At 42.1% G+C, this 15,729-nt stretch overlaps 1 protein-coding gene across 1 annotated transcript; it reads right to left on the bottom strand.

The window, feature by feature from the left end:
- Window positions 1-5,624: 5,624 nt before the first annotated feature.
- Window positions 5,625-15,475, bottom strand: LOC128437322 (long-chain fatty acid transport protein 1). Its single transcript, XM_053419425.1, has 14 exons — window positions 15,047-15,475; window positions 14,736-14,913; window positions 14,514-14,652; window positions 13,637-13,892; window positions 13,339-13,524; window positions 12,515-12,584; window positions 10,430-10,521; window positions 9,978-10,087; window positions 9,674-9,883; window positions 8,597-8,720; window positions 8,353-8,490; window positions 7,522-7,686; window positions 7,267-7,413; window positions 5,625-7,183 (listed from the first exon to the last, which is right to left on the bottom strand). Exons 2-14 carry the CDS (start codon window positions 14,903-14,905, stop codon window positions 7,026-7,028), a joined length of 1,965 nt encoding a protein of 654 aa, XP_053275400.1. The 5' UTR covers window positions 14,906-14,913; window positions 15,047-15,475; the 3' UTR covers window positions 5,625-7,025.
- Window positions 15,476-15,729: the final 254 nt, after the last annotated feature.

Genomic DNA, 15,729 nt, shown 5'->3' with positions numbered 1-15,729 from the left:
AGCCGAGACAAAGCACAGCAAAATGTTTATGTAAGCTGAACAGTGGTGCGATGATACAAAAGTGTACAACAATGGCAGATGAGAAAGCTATTATTGGCTCTCCTGTAGGAGAAACCTCGGAGCTAGATGGCTTAGTTTAAATACGTTATCAATACTTTAACTTACTAAAACACGCTTGATGTTACAGTCTCTGCTTTTGCCAGCTGGAGAAGCTGCTTCTTACATCTTCAGTTGATGCGAACACCAAGCTGCTGCTGCTGCATCTCTACAGAACCTCAGAGTCCATTGTGTGCGCTGCCTTTTTAAGAGAGCGAGGTTTATATAGACGTTGCTGGTGATTGGGCCAAATGAGAGAAAACATACCTCAAAGCCAGTCGCACAACGTCCTGAGCGAACATGTCGTTCAGCCAAGAGCAACACAGGGCCAGACGTCTGGAGATTAAAACTGTAAGTGTAAATCAATCACAAATGGACATGGCCACTTGCTGCAGGGAACGTCTTTGTCACATCATCAGCGTCTAAGAAACAAATGATGGAACTGCAGACCGATATCAAAAGACGTGTTCTCGCCCTGAAACATCCGGTTAACTGAATAAAAGGTTTTCCATGGTGTATGGTAAAATCAGAATCTGATGAAATCCTTTCAAAAACATAAAACCTCTCTGTCTCTCTCTTCTTAGCTTCCTAGATCCATTTTCCTTTGCCTCTCTATCACTCTCATGTATCATGAAACCCTCATTTCTCTTTTTTTGGGGTTTCTCTCAGAATACACCTTGTCATTGTCACCACCTTAAATAAGCCTCTCTGACCTCTGGCTTGTTCCAGCTTCATTTGCTCAACCCCTCTGGCAGCGTGATGTGGAGAGAAGGCGAGTTAACAGATGGATGGAAGTGAAGGCTTTTTGCTAAATGAGCACATGAAGGACTTTTTCCTCCCCTGAGGTCACGCTGCCTCGCACATCTGCAGCTGACGGAGAGTACGGGCTGTGTGAGTTGTCACCGACCTGACAGGTGAGGAGCAACGTTAGAGAGGGCACAGGGGGAATCACAGTGCTTCACCCATGCTCTCATCAACTCGAAATCGAGCCATAAAATCCATTTTCTGAGCAGATGTGACCAATGTTAAGTGGCACGACGTGGATCAGCTGTTGTATTTGAGCAGACTAATGAAAGAGGCGAGCAGCCGAGAGAGGGGAATCGTGCACTGCAAAAATTTAACAGCTCACTCTGCAGTGATGCCTTCTACTGCGCCAAACACACTTTCCTGGAAAGAGAGAGAAATAACACACACATACATGCAAACACATGCAGAGACACCGACGGCAGCGTGTTGTGTTTCATCTCGTCTCCGCCAGTGTGTGAGGGGCCAGTACTCAAACAGCTCAGATATATATGCTGTAACAAGTAGTGCAGACATAGATAAGTCTGGGATAAATGAGAGCATCTCGGTTTTCTTCAAAACTAGATAGTATCTGCTCATATGATTATAAAAGCATTTCTTATTCACAGATCCCCACTGAACACTGTTTCAGTGCAGGAGGACAAAATCCCCTCTCCTCTCTCTGGGAACAAAATGCTCCCCAATGTGTAATCAAAGTTGATGCTTCGGCAGTTCTAGTTTCTCAAATCAACCGAGTATCCCCTGAGTAACAATATCCACTCCCTCGCCCAGCTGGGAAACACAAGGTGACACTGAAGTGATCACAATTTGGAAGAAACCTACGTGAATGGACCAAGTCAGATTGCAGATGCCTTAGTTCACCTTCTGACAATGTGTTTTCACAGAAAAAAGGACTGTGGATCTTTGTTACCTCTGCCAAGGAGGTTCTGTTTTCATAGGCATGTTTGTCTGTTTGTTAGTTACTGGACGGATAACTGTCGATGAATCTATCTTGATTACAGAAATGCATTTTATATTTAGGGGGCTGATGTGGATTGAGTAGATTTAAATGTGCCTTCATAAGAACACTGTTGGGCCTTGGCTGAGGTATGTGCTCTGTTGAGTGCCCTATTTTTCTGTGGGGTGTCACCTTATGGCCAGTGACAGCAGTAATGAATACATCAACCAATATGCATCTAAGTATTTGAACACTGTATACAGTATACTATATATATAATAAGACTGACCTGATGTGAACCCATAACACCTGCATACTGGGGCAGTGAAATGTGCTTAAAAACTTTGTTTATTTTAAAGTGTAGTCCTTAAAGTAATTAAGGGTTTTGCCAGTGACAAAGTTTCCATAATTAAATGTTCATTGACACATACAGAGGGTCCTGTCCATCTCTTTTTAGATTTAATGGAGAATTATCTGTTATTAATGGGACGGCATAAGACTATTATAACTACTAGATCGACCGCAGTTAGATACTTTACTCTTAGGCTAAAACAGGAAACCTGCAAATAGAAACAAGCTCAGCGTTTATATTTAGCTACATATTAGTCTATCTATTTCACTTTCAATCATATGATTAAATTACTAAATGAATCATGACTCACCTGTCAAAGCGGATCTGTTCTACATGTGCCCAGGATGTGAACAGCTCAAATTATTCAAGGCCAATGAAACTGGATCCATTCAACACAACTCAGACTTGGCAATCAGTTCAGTACATGAAATACTACTCTACTATACACAGGCCAACTTGCAGACTCTTTTACTATCACATCCCAAGTCAGAGCAACTTGAACTTGATTAATAATAAAGATACAACTATTTTTAAGCACTGTATTAGAGGTGTTCATTTGAAAAATAGTAACAAACAAATTTACAAACATTAACAACAAAATGTAATCAGAGCTTGAACCTGCCAGAAGGTTTCTCGCAAGCTCAGCCATTCAGTGAAAGAGTCGCTGCACCACCATGAGAGGAAATGGGTGAGAAATGACAAGCAAAGGCCCAGGAAAGAATCTAGCCTCAGGTTGTGAGGCTATAGCATAAATCACAGAGGCATAAACGTCGGACTGACACTGCAGGGAGATGTATGGCTGCATCTGGTCGAGGCATGTTGGCTAAACTTCAAGTTTGAGATGGAGTCTGAACTGCACATGCAACACCGATCCCAAAACACAGGGTCCCACTGCTCCTCCCATGTGTTCTCACTGTTTAACTCGAACACCAACCAAACATATCTGAAGGCTCCGACCACCACCAGCCCCCCCAAGAGCTGCTTATTCCCTCTCCCTGCATCAGAGGAAGAAGACTGCACCTCTCCGATTGGTTGACTCTTTGTGAGGAGCGTGAATAGAGCCTGTCTCTGCTCTGCTTGGACGACCCTGGAACCTTTTTGTAAACAACATGCAGCTGTGAGTCATGTAGGACAAAGAGTTCACTCCTTTACCGAGGCTGCAACTGACTGCGAGGGAGGACTCAAGTATCAGTAAAACAGGTTCAGTGCACTGAAAAGGTGAATTCTACTATAGTAAGAGGAGAATATCTAAAATACATTTAGTACAAAGCAAGGGGCTGAAGAAAACTAATCAATAATGAATTAAATGCTTTTCATTTGTGACAGTGAAATTGGATTCGGAGGTAAAACAACGTGTGTTGTTTAGATACTACAATAGAGGGATGTTAAAAAAATATATGTGTAAAAAAATTCCCACAAGGTGCTCTTCGTTGCAGGAATGATACAGTTTAATACAAAAAAAGAAAATAGATTAGAAGCAGCCAGTTAAGGACATAATAAAAACCCATGGACGCAGCGACCCCATCATCCAGGTGGGAACTATCATTTTCATTTCATCACATCATAAAATCGTATATTTATAAAGATGCTTAAGGCCACCTTATCACGCTAGCCTGGTCTTAATGAAGAAACTGATTTACTCCCTTCTTTAAGTAGTTTTGCTTTAAGAATTGACTTGTGGGGATAAGTGTTGATCTGTTCTTGTCTCTTTAATGTGGTGTATTTATCTCTATATAACTGGTGCTGGATCGTCCATTGTGTTTTTTAGTGTACTTTAGTGTATTTTCCTCTGTTCTGAGTTACCTGCTCTGTCTGTTCGGATGATGTGTAATCTTCTAAACTTTTTCCTCAGTTATTGTATCTTAAATGGATGTTTAATATTCACATCTCTGCTGGTTCTTGAATCCTCATTTATGTCATATCCATCCATCCATCTATCCATCTATCCCTCCATCCATCGCTCCATCCCTCCATCCCTTATCTATATATACCACTTGTCCTTTACGGGTCACAGAGGGAGCTAGAGCCAATTCCAGCAGATTTTGGGTGAGGGGGACACATTCTGTGCTAATTACAAATATTTTTGATTCTTCCGTACATTTACTTTGCTTGCACTTTACTTAAATGTCTTGCAAATGTATGAATTCTTCTTGTCAATATTGCACACGGCTCACACAGCTCTTTTAGTCAAGTAAAACACAAAATGTTCTTCCAACAAAGATACTTTTCTATAAGACACACTCATCACAGGTTGATTTGCCCATGTGTCATATGAAGTTTAATCACATTTTCATGCAAATGTTTTCCTTTCACAATAAAAATAGATTATGAGTGAATGTGTTTTTGTATAATATAAAAGAAGAATATGTATTTATTCTTTACAGCCCAATTACTCATCTTGTGACCTGTGAAATGTTTATTACGATGCCTTGAGGGAACCACTGAAGTAGAAGGCTTTGAATAGGCTGACTCATTCTTCCTCCTTACTCTTGAAAGCCACAGAGCAGCTGGCAGGCATTTCACTGTTTTCCACAAGGACACTTATGCAGGGCAGATGATTGCCAGCGAGCGTGTTTGAAGGCTGTTCTTTTCTGGTTGGAGTCGCCCCGCTGCCACAGAGCCGAGCCAAACAGCAGCACCGAGACACCAAATGACAGCGTGGCTCTCAGCAGCAAAGGCTCATTCATGATTTGAACCCTATCTTTTACCAAGACGGAGGGGGCCCCCTCATGACATTCTAATTCACATGCTGGCTGCGACATCAACCAGAAGATATTTTAACTAGGAGGCAGTCAAAAAAAAATGTCATCCTCTGTAAACATTTATTTTCCTTCCTAAACAGATGCCGCCTTGTGTTAAGGCAGGATTAGTTTATCCAAGCAGAATTCAGAGTGCGTTTTTTAAAGAGGCACCGAGGTTGAAACTGAGCTGGTAATTACTGTTTCTATCCTTGTATCATATGTACACGTTTAGATCTCATGTCACATGGAATGTAGCCTACACATAAAACAAGATGATTGGTGGTGTTTCTGTAAATACTGTCAGCATACAGGCTAATGAATACGTTGCAGGGGGAACATAAACCGAATCGGCCTCCTGCACTCAAACGTAGGTTAAAGTTGTACTGAATCAGCAAGACCTGCTTTATAATCAAATAGTAAACTTTCCACAATGTGGCCACTTAAAGCAAAATGACTGAACCCGACTTGTAAACACGCTGTATGAAGTGATGCCTCGACCTCCCTGTGTTCCCACACAGATGGAGCGGCTTTTCAAAGTAATTCATCTTTTGACAACTAGGCGGAGCTGAGAACATTCTTAAAAGGACTAAAGGAAAAGACGGTTAACATTTAGATAGTCAAACACCTGAGCTTTAGATTCACTCGTGATGTAAAAAGAAGGTAAATGCTGTGTTCTGGTCAAATTACATAACTGTTACAGGCTTCAGTATGTTTTATTAAATGTGTTTTACAGGATATGGAATTACATGAACACATAGTATATACAGTCAGTGCATTACATTTGGTTAATATATGTATGTGTACAAACAACCATTCTATCACCAGTGCTTGTGAACATTTGTGAACTGCCAGTCCATACAATATGGATTTATTATTTATTCAAATTTATTTATTATTTCATAATAAGGACAATACAGAAGTCTCACACAGTCTGTCCACTTGAGCTAACCACCCAACAAAATCCCGACTGTTTGCTGTCCTGGCTCCTTAATGCTGGAACAAGCTCCCCAGTGACATCAGGACTACACCTTGGTTAAATAATTATTAAAATTATACTCACATGATTCTTGTTGTTCTGGGTTTGTATGCTCATGGTTTAATGCACTTCATGTAAGTAGCTTTGAATAAACGCATCAGCTAAATGATATGTAATGTAATATAAGGCTGTCCTCTGTGATGTTTTTAAATCAACCAACTTTCCGGTCAGGAGTAAGGATTCCTATTCTCAGCTGTGCAACCACAGACCAGACAGCATACGGCTGTGGGCCACTTGAGGGAGACAAGCTGCTCTTCTGACTTTCTAATGTCACCAACAAAAGGGCTGTGAGCCATTTCACTTGTTAAATAGCAAATGCAGCCCAATTATTCCAAAACAAATGTGGGCCTTTTTTGGCAAACATACAGTGCTCTAGTCAAGGTGTAATCTGGATGTGAACCTTAAGTGGCCCATGTGGTAAATGGTGAATATGGCCTAAATAGCACACAACTAATTCTAACTCCACCTTTGGTTGACATGCGGTACTGCTATGGCTTACTTTTGGCCCATATCTGGCAAACATGATCAGACCGCTGAAGTGCCATCATGTCGCACGGTATCTGGGCCTGATGTGGGATGTAAGCCAAATCTGGGCAATGGCTCCTCGATAAGTTTGCCGTTACATAAGATTCCGTGCCATGAGTGTGCTTGATTTGAATATATGTTCGTAATATTGATTTTAGCTTATTTCTTCTTTTTTTTTTATGTAGCACGTAACTTTCTTCTTATTGTGTTCAAGCTGCATGATAAATGATTTCAATACATATAATACGTTATTCATCTTCCTCATGAAAGCTTGAAGTACAGTAGTCCATGGAGAATTGTGTGATCTATCATCCATTCCAAATATCACACGTTTGTCTTATTGATGCAGGAATCCAATCCATATCAAAAACAAAAAAAACGTAACACAGCCATGTTTCCAGAGTCATCAGGGTTTATCAGGATGTAGTCATTACTGGTAGAGAAATATATCTGTGTGTTTTCTTTCATCCTTTCCCTTTGAAATAAACAGTTCATACTTTCCTCTTCAACAGTCCATCGATCTATCCTCCTGCCTCATAGACACACCTCTCCCTCCATGATGGCGCTGTACAGTTCATCAGTAACAGGCTCATAACTCCCAGCACGACTGTTCAGAAAATACATGTCTTCACTCGTCTCCTGTGGCCTGTATCCCTCCCTCTGTAGCCGCATCTTCTGAATCTTGAATGTACCTGAGGACAAGAGTTAATAGAGTAAGTTGACGGTACTTTTTTTTTTTAAGTGTGTCTTCACAAGTCCTTGCCATGCTTCTCACCTGTTGTGTCAACAGATGGCATGAGCCGAAGGAACAGGGGTCGTGCGTAGGAGGGCAGGGCTTTCTGTACAGCCAACGTGAATGCATCAATGTCAAACGGGCCTCCTGCGGGAGCGATCGCTGCCATGCCAGCCTTTCCCTCCACACCTGCACACAGAAGGAGCCGGTGAGGTAACAAGCAGACGTCAACACAATTCAACACCCACGTTAAGCTGTCAATCTTTTTTTCCCCGTGTTTTTTTGTCCCATTTCTACCTGGTACAGAAACTCCATAGACAGCGACATCAGAGTGTCCCAGCAGACCACTGAGGACTCCCTCCACCTCTGTGGTGGACACATTCTCCCCTCGCCATCGAAACGTGTCGCCACTGCGGTCTCTGAAATACATGTAGCCATATTCGTCCATCACCAGCACGTCACCTGGAAGACAGACAGAGGCAAAAATAATAAGAAGTAGAATGAAACTCAGTTGAGCGTATACCTCTTTCGATGTGCAACAGGCCCTTTTTTAGAAACCACATTTATATTCACTAGAACTAGAGTTGTATTTGGATCTGCAACAAATAGCATGCTCTCATTTGTCCCCTGAAGATGCTTATAGGTCACGCCCATATGTCACGCCCCACCCCTCCACAAAATGTCATCTTCATCATCTTCATCGTCATCATCTCCCTATCGTGGAAAAAGTAGAATGAAGGTTGAAGTCTGTAGTGATGATAAGTCACTGACATCTATTTTTGAAAAACTAGGATAAGACATCCTGAGTAAATGTGGAAATTATGAACTTAATTAAAGATTCACCCCTTTGAAGTGAAATGTCACCTGTTTCCAAACAGTGTGTATCACCCTGAGTGCGACAGTGTCTGCGTTTTTTTGTGTGTGTCTGACTGGGCAAGCAAGTAGGCAAGGAGCCTATCCCATTCTACTGTAGGCAGGGAGCACTGTTTTCTATTAAGGTTCCCAGATTGTCATCAGTGACTCTCCTTCACCTCAGGGCAACTTAAAGTTTCGAATTAATTCTGTGTGTCTGGACTGTGTGATCATCCTTATTCTGACTGTATATCAAAGAGACAGAATAAAACCTGCCTGAGATATAAGCAGAGTCTCCCGTCTTGAAGACATTGTGAGCTACTTTCTGATTGGTGGAATCCTGATCAGCGTAACCATCGAATCTCCTGAGCGGATCAGCAGGGTTGATGAGGCCCACTAGCATCCCTGGCTCACCTGCAGATATAGAAATGGGAGGAGGAAAACATTTCAAATTCAAAATTCTACATTCATAACATGTTTTTTTATTTGCAGCTGGGCGGGGGGGGGGGGGGGCGCTCACCAGGAGGACAAGGTACACAGAGTCCTTGTGAATCCCTGTGCAGCTTCCCGTCCTCCTGCATCCTGACCAGTCTGATTGGGTAGAAGTCGGGCAGGATGCGGCTGCTGAAGCCACACGACCCCACCTGGACGTGTGAAAACACATGAACATGAGATGGAACGAAGCTGAAAACTCTGTTCAATATATACTTAGAGCAATAGTTTCAAAATAATATTGATGGTAAACAAACTTATAATAGTGAGAAGTCTCTCATTGCCACAACTGCACTCTCTAACCCTGGGCCTGCTTTACAACATACGTCACACAGCAATAACCGGATCGGAGGCTAGCAGACATCAGAGATAACTTGCCATTCTCAGAGTGGACATTATGGCAAAGCCACCGAAACAGAACAGGACAATTTTGGAGGAAACACAGAAGAGGAAATAAGGGAATGATAGAGTAAGAAACCGAGCAAGAGGGAATATCGAAGGATTTTTCATGTGTTGGAAATGGCTAATGGGACTTAATGACGCGGGACAGATGCTGACCTGGGATTAATCTTTGATTGTTTGCTATGTCACTTGATATTCTGCTTCCCGTTTGACTGTGTTAGTAAGTTGTTGACTCACATCATCAGAAGCAGGTTAACTCGTTTGAATAGAGGTTTAGCAAGTTAGCCAAACTATTTATTTTATTTGAGACGCATCATGCTCTGACATCACAAACTGTGTTGGCTACTTACTTGCTGCGTCATCTTGTTAGCTTGTATGCTACTGTTCCATTCTAAGGTGCACAGTGAATGTGAAAACGTTTACTACCAGGCCCCAAAAACTGTGTGAGCCTGAATGTGAAACTGACTTCAGGACAGGTTTAGAGTTAGAAAGGCTATGAAGACTCTGCTTCTGAGCTTGCCAGTTTCTTCTCCGTCGGCTTGTCAACAAATGCATGTGTGTGTGCAGCTGCATGCATGGGGAGGCTCAGGCTGCAACTTAAATTAACAACAGTGGAAAAATATATCCCATTGGTAGAGGAGGATAGCCGAGAGCGAATCTTGCATTGTGTCGTTTTAATTCATAGCAAAAAGCTCAAACGCACCTTTCCATCTATGTTGATCAGGCTGCAGTTGCATTCGGTGGCACCATAAAATTCCCCAACTCTTCGGATTCTGAATCTCTGGACAAACTCTTCCCACACAGAGGGACGGAGGCCGTTACCAAAGGCAACACGGACTCGATGATGTGCCTCAGATGGGCGGACCGGCTGAGCCAACAGGTAACGGCAGATCTCACCGATGTACTGGGTCACCTAAACACGCAAGACAGATCAATATGGCCGTCAATAATCTGACCAGTCAGTATTGATTCTGGTGCATTTTTCCTATGTCCCGGTGAGTACTCACAGTGCAGTTGTATTTAACACAGTCATCCCAGAAGTGAGTGGCCGAGAACTTCCTCCTGATTACAACAGTCAAACCAAAGAGCAAACACTGTCCTACACCCATGATGGTTCCTGTAAACATCCACATGAACACACTCTCACACACAAACACTACTAGTATCAATTCAGAAACCAAGACAGAGGAAACTAATTCAGGTTTTCCTAAAGCTTAACATGTGAGCCTATACTTTCAGTAAACTGGTCAGAAACACACATATGTCCCATGTGCTAGGGGGAACCTACTAAACCCAGGGTCAGGAGATGTTATCAGCCTTTTATTTCAGTGAGCCAAAGTGAGTGGAGCCAAGTATGCTCACAAGACTGACACCGAGGAAGAAGACATGGTGCTTGCGGGGTTTTTTGGCAAGGTCACAAGGTAAATCTGTCACTCAGGAAAAAGTTAGTGAGGCCTACCAGCAGAATGATACAGGGGGAGGCAGTTGTATATGATGTCATCATGTCGCATGCCGAAGGAGTGGAAACCAAAGGCAGCGATGCGGAAGTACCTGACAAGAAACATATTGATTCATTCATTTTCACCACAGCTCACTTCACCAGGAGACACCGGTGCCTCCTGATTCTTCTTGTGTCATTCTTTTTTTCTTTTTTTTTACAACTTTATTTATCATTTTTCCATATTGAAAACATTGACATCATTAGTTAAGCATTTCTTACAAAAGTTGTGCACCAGCCCCCCACCCCCAACCAGGTGGCATCCCCACAAACATATCCACAAAAACACTCAAGTATCACACTGACAGACAGAGCACCAAAAGAAGAAAGCAAACATATACAAATACAAAAAAGAGACAGACCAAAGGGAAAAAAAGAAAAAAAAACTCAAACCAATCTGTGTTGATCATTATGGTCATAGCACCAACATTCTGGACCTTTAAGATAAAAAAAAAGTCCCAACAGCCAGAATATAGGCATTGAGAAGACTAGGACGGCAGTCAGAGAAGGAAAGAAGGAAAAATAAATACATACTAAATAAGAACAAGGATTGAGGCAAAAGGCAAGCTCTTGATATGTGTCATGAACTGTGACCAGGTTCTGTCGTATTTATCCTCCAACCCGTGTACTGTATAATCTAATTTTTTCCAGAGCCAATCTCAACATCACCTCTCTAATCCAATGAACATAGGCAGGACGATTCTTCCCCTTCCAATTCAGCAGAATCAGACGTCGGGCATGCAACGATGCAAAGGCAATTGCATTTTTGTGGAGACGGGACAGCTTTAGCTCATCCCTTACTACACCGAAGATAGCTATCAAAGGGTCAGGCTGCAGTGTTTTGCCAGGTATTGCTGAGAATGATTGGAAGACTGAGGACCAGAAGACATACATTGATGGACATGACCAAAACATGTGTCCCAAAGAAACAGGAGAATATTGACATCTAGGACAGTTTGGTGCAACATTAGGGTATAATTTAGACAGTCTGTCGTTAGAATAATGCAACCTGTGGACAACCTTAAACTGAATCAAGCCATGTCTGATACAGAAAGAAGATGTGTGTATACGCTGTATGGTATTTTTCCAGGTGTCTTCTGGTATTACTTCTCCAACCTCTCCTTCCCATGCTGCCTTAATTTTGTCCCACGAATGAGGGCAGCTATCCAGAATTAAAGCATATATTTTTGATATTGCTCCTTTATTGAGTGGATTTACATTAAGGACTGAATACAGTAAATCTTTAGAGGGTGGGGATGGGTACCCCGGGAAAAATTTAGGGGCAAAACTTCGAACCTGAAGATATCTAAAGTAATGAGACTTTGGTAAATTATGTTTTTCACATAGAAATTGAAATGAAGCAAAGCCATCATCGGTAAAGAGATCTTGAAAGTAGACCAAGCCCCTTCTGTGCCAAACTGCAAATGCCTGATCTATTTGAGATGGTGCAAAAAGATGATTAAACATTATTGGAGAGAAGCTACATATATTTGTCAAATTAAAATGTTTTCTGAACTGACGCCAGATCTTAATCGAATTTTGGACCACCAAATTTGAGTTCACAAATTGAAACACTTTTTACTGCAGTTGTTACCAATTAAATATGGCGTCATGATTTTAATCTGTCCCATGAACTGTACAGTCGAATTTTATGAAAAACAATGACTACAAATCTTCATTGCAGATAAACCAGGTAGGATGAACCCACAGTTTTCTAACTTAATTTTGCACTCCATTGTTTATAAAAAAAAAGCTCTGCACACAACTTCCAGAACAGAAAGAAGCTACTATTTTAGAACGGTTTGAGGAGGACAAGGAATAACCCCATCCCAAACAGGAAGGTTCAGAGTGGGCACTGCTCTAGTGTTTTTAATCATCGTCTGTGTATTGATAATTCTTACGTAAGTGGAAAAGAGTTGATCAAATTCTTTAGGCTCTTTTGTACATCACTCCAAATGTTTCTACTATAAGTGTCATTATAAATGTGCTTTGTCCATAAATGCATCACTGCAGAATCAGTTGAGATAAGATCACAAATCAACTCACCGACTGTGCACCACCACAGCTGCCTTTGGCATTCCTGTTGTACCTGAAGTGTAGATGTAAAATAGTCTGTCTGCATGGAGAGAGAGCCAAAAACATAGCTGTAACACGAGCAGATTTTTCACAAGGAATGTTAAAAATTTCACCTCCATTCTTTGTCTTTTGTGCCTCTTTGCCTTCACTCTTTATGACAGAGCAACAAGCAAAGACTTGACAAGTAGCAATGTAGGAATGTCATGTGCTCACACAGGTGAAACAATACAGATAAGCAAATCAATAAGAGATAAGTTGAAAATATATGACATGTTGTTTATATCTTTTAAAGTTAAATTAAAAAAAATATATATAGAGAGAAATCAGGATATATATTGTCTTCTGCTCCTTAATAGGTCTGGAACACGGTGCACCTTGTATGATTGTTATGACTGTGATGATTAAGGTTGGAGGAGTGACATGAGTTAAGATGTGATGAAAGTTGTGCTGGGAGAATTTGTGTGTCCCACGTTTTTGTTGATTCGAACATTAAAAGTTAAATGCCGTGACACAGACAGAACTGTCTCTGAACTCTTACGTTACCCAGAAATATTATCTTTCGCATCACACTGAAATTTTTCATGGGAATAAATATGTGTGGGTGGATGACAGTCTTATGCAGGAATAAGTCTCATAAGAAGACCATAGATTGAAATCTGTCAGTGAGTAGTTTTACCCTTGCAGGCATAGACTTGCATCAGAGAAGAAGGTGTTGCAATCAAAGCTATTTGATGTGTAACACACGTCTATATTATGGCAACACAACCAAACCCACACACTCTACAGACCCTCACCGTTAAATTCCTTCCTGAGCGTGTAGTTTGGCGGGTGTTTGGGTGAACTGGCCAGCAGGTCGTCGAGGTTCTGGACAGGGAGGCTGTGAAGCTTCACCTCCTCTTCCTCCTGCTGCTGCTGTAGCTGCTCACCACAGCTGAACAAAACCATGCTGGGCTGCAGAGAGCTGCTCACCTCGGACACAGCTTCATCATCACCAGAAATTAATCGTTAGGAATGCGAAAGCAACATGATGCCACACATTATTGAAAGTGAGCTGAGCGCAGCAAAGTTACTTCATTTATGATCTGTTCCCACCTTCCGCCAGCTCCGTCCCAAACACCAGTGCCCGAGCACCGGACACACTGACGCAGTGCAGCAGCGGGCGCTGTCGAAGGTTGTGGTTGATGAGTGCGGCCTCCACGCCAACCGCAGCGAGACCCAGCCACAGGGCCACCACTAGAGGCTGGCTCTCCATGTAGAGGGCCACCACGTCCCCCTCAGCCCAGCCTTGTGCCAGCACCCAGTGGGCCACAGCATGGCATCGCTCCTGCAGCTCCCTGAAACTCCAGACCTGGAACCGAGTGAAAAGGGAAAATACAGTCTGTGCAGGGTGTTTGTGTTTCCTTTCCATTTCCAACATGTCTTTGTTGTCCCTAGCTAGACTCCTCACCAAATCTCCTACAAGAGAGCATGTGACTCCCAATTCAGCTTCTCCTCATTGACTCATGACTTCCAGTAAATTTTAGAATTGATTTATTAATGTTACTGCTGACTTTTAAGGCCCGTTCCGGACTAGCACCAAAGGTTATTTCGGATCTTTTACCTGAGGCCCTACTCGTCATCCCACAGGCTTGGCTGAGGACCAGAGGTAAACAGGCCTTATTTTCAAGGTTTCCACTCTTGGAAACAATCTCCCTGAGGAGATCGGACAAACTCAGACTTATCCTCTTTTAAATCTCTCTTAAAGACACACTTTTATTGTTGTGCTTTCTCCTAGTTCTGATCTTACCAACTAATGAAATCATTTAATGTTTTATATTATCTTGTTTTGACTCTTTTCTCATCTGTAATAATTTGTATTTCCGTACCTGTGTCTGTAATTGCTTGTAATTGTCTCTGTTTGTTTGCCTCCAATTTTGAAAGGTGCTTTTCAAATCAAGTTTATTATAATAAATTATTGGCATGTCCTCACCTCTCCTGTGGCCTCGTAGATCAAGGCTGGTTTGTCGGGGTAGCGTGTTACTATCTGGGCAAACAGGGAAGGGATGGTACTTCTTCTTCGCAGATTACTCTTCATGGAAAACCTCACTCGCAGTATGACAACCAGACACCTTTCACAGGAGGGAAAGACAGTTCAAAATAGGACTGAGGTGAAAAACACACATGTACAAGCATAGCCACACAAACTACTTACATTAAGTCTCTTTTGATGGTGCGTAGAGCCACATGCATGAACTCACAGAAACCCCTCGAGGCCACACAGAGCACCAGCCCCACCGGGAGTCCCCAGACCAAGGGGATAGACAGCAACTTTACTGCCCCCAAAACACTGAGGCACACTATGGCCCCACTAATCAGCTGCATATTGTTATCTGTGGAAATATAAACAGTGACTCCATGCAGCAATGCAACCAAAACAAACACATAACTTGTGATTTGATGAGAGGAAGCTCGACTGGACAGAAATTAAACCAATTAAAGAAATAAAGAAAGCACTTGACTCACCAGCAGTAATTGACTCTGAAGTTCCTCCACAGGTCCTTGGTAAAAGTCAGCTGAAGTTTTCAGTCGTGCCACAGCAGTGCAGCAGCTCAGACGAGCTATCTGATGTGCGCAGAGCAGTTGTTAGAGAGAAAATGCCTGATAAGTGGCTGCATGCAGCAGAGAGCAGCGCAGGTTACAACTCATGAAGTCCTGCCTCAGAGAGAAAATACTCCTGTGGTAGTCAGAGCCGCAGAGTGATTCATTACCCCTGGGGCAAGATGTGCTAAAGTCTGAGTTGTAACACTACAGAAATTGAGGTGGGATTGCTGGCACATGGAAAAGCAGATGGTGAACAACATTCATCCCCCCCAAAAAAATTTAAATAACCCTAACCCAAAAGAAGAAAATGAACTTGCACTGAAACTCTAGAAACTAATCAGAATGTTTGGCTTCAGTCTGTAAGGAGGAGATGGGGTCAAAAATTCTCCGGAATTTTGAAAGATATCATCACAATTGCCATAATTTTGGTGTGTGTGTGTGTGTGTGTGTGTGTGTGTGTGTGTTTGTGGATTGAGTTAAATCTTCATCCTCATGGTCATTAATCACTTCTTCATATATATGTTTGCTTCCTTTTTGGGTTCCTCATATATTCTCATATAAGCTCCTTTTAAGGGTACTTATATACTGTATATATTCTTGTCTCC

Source organism: Pleuronectes platessa, chromosome 3 (genome assembly GCF_947347685.1).
Source record: "Pleuronectes platessa chromosome 3, fPlePla1.1, whole genome shotgun sequence".
Lineage (NCBI taxonomy): Eukaryota > Metazoa > Chordata > Actinopteri > Pleuronectiformes > Pleuronectidae > Pleuronectes > Pleuronectes platessa.
This window is presented reverse-complemented; position numbering and strand designations above follow the sequence as displayed.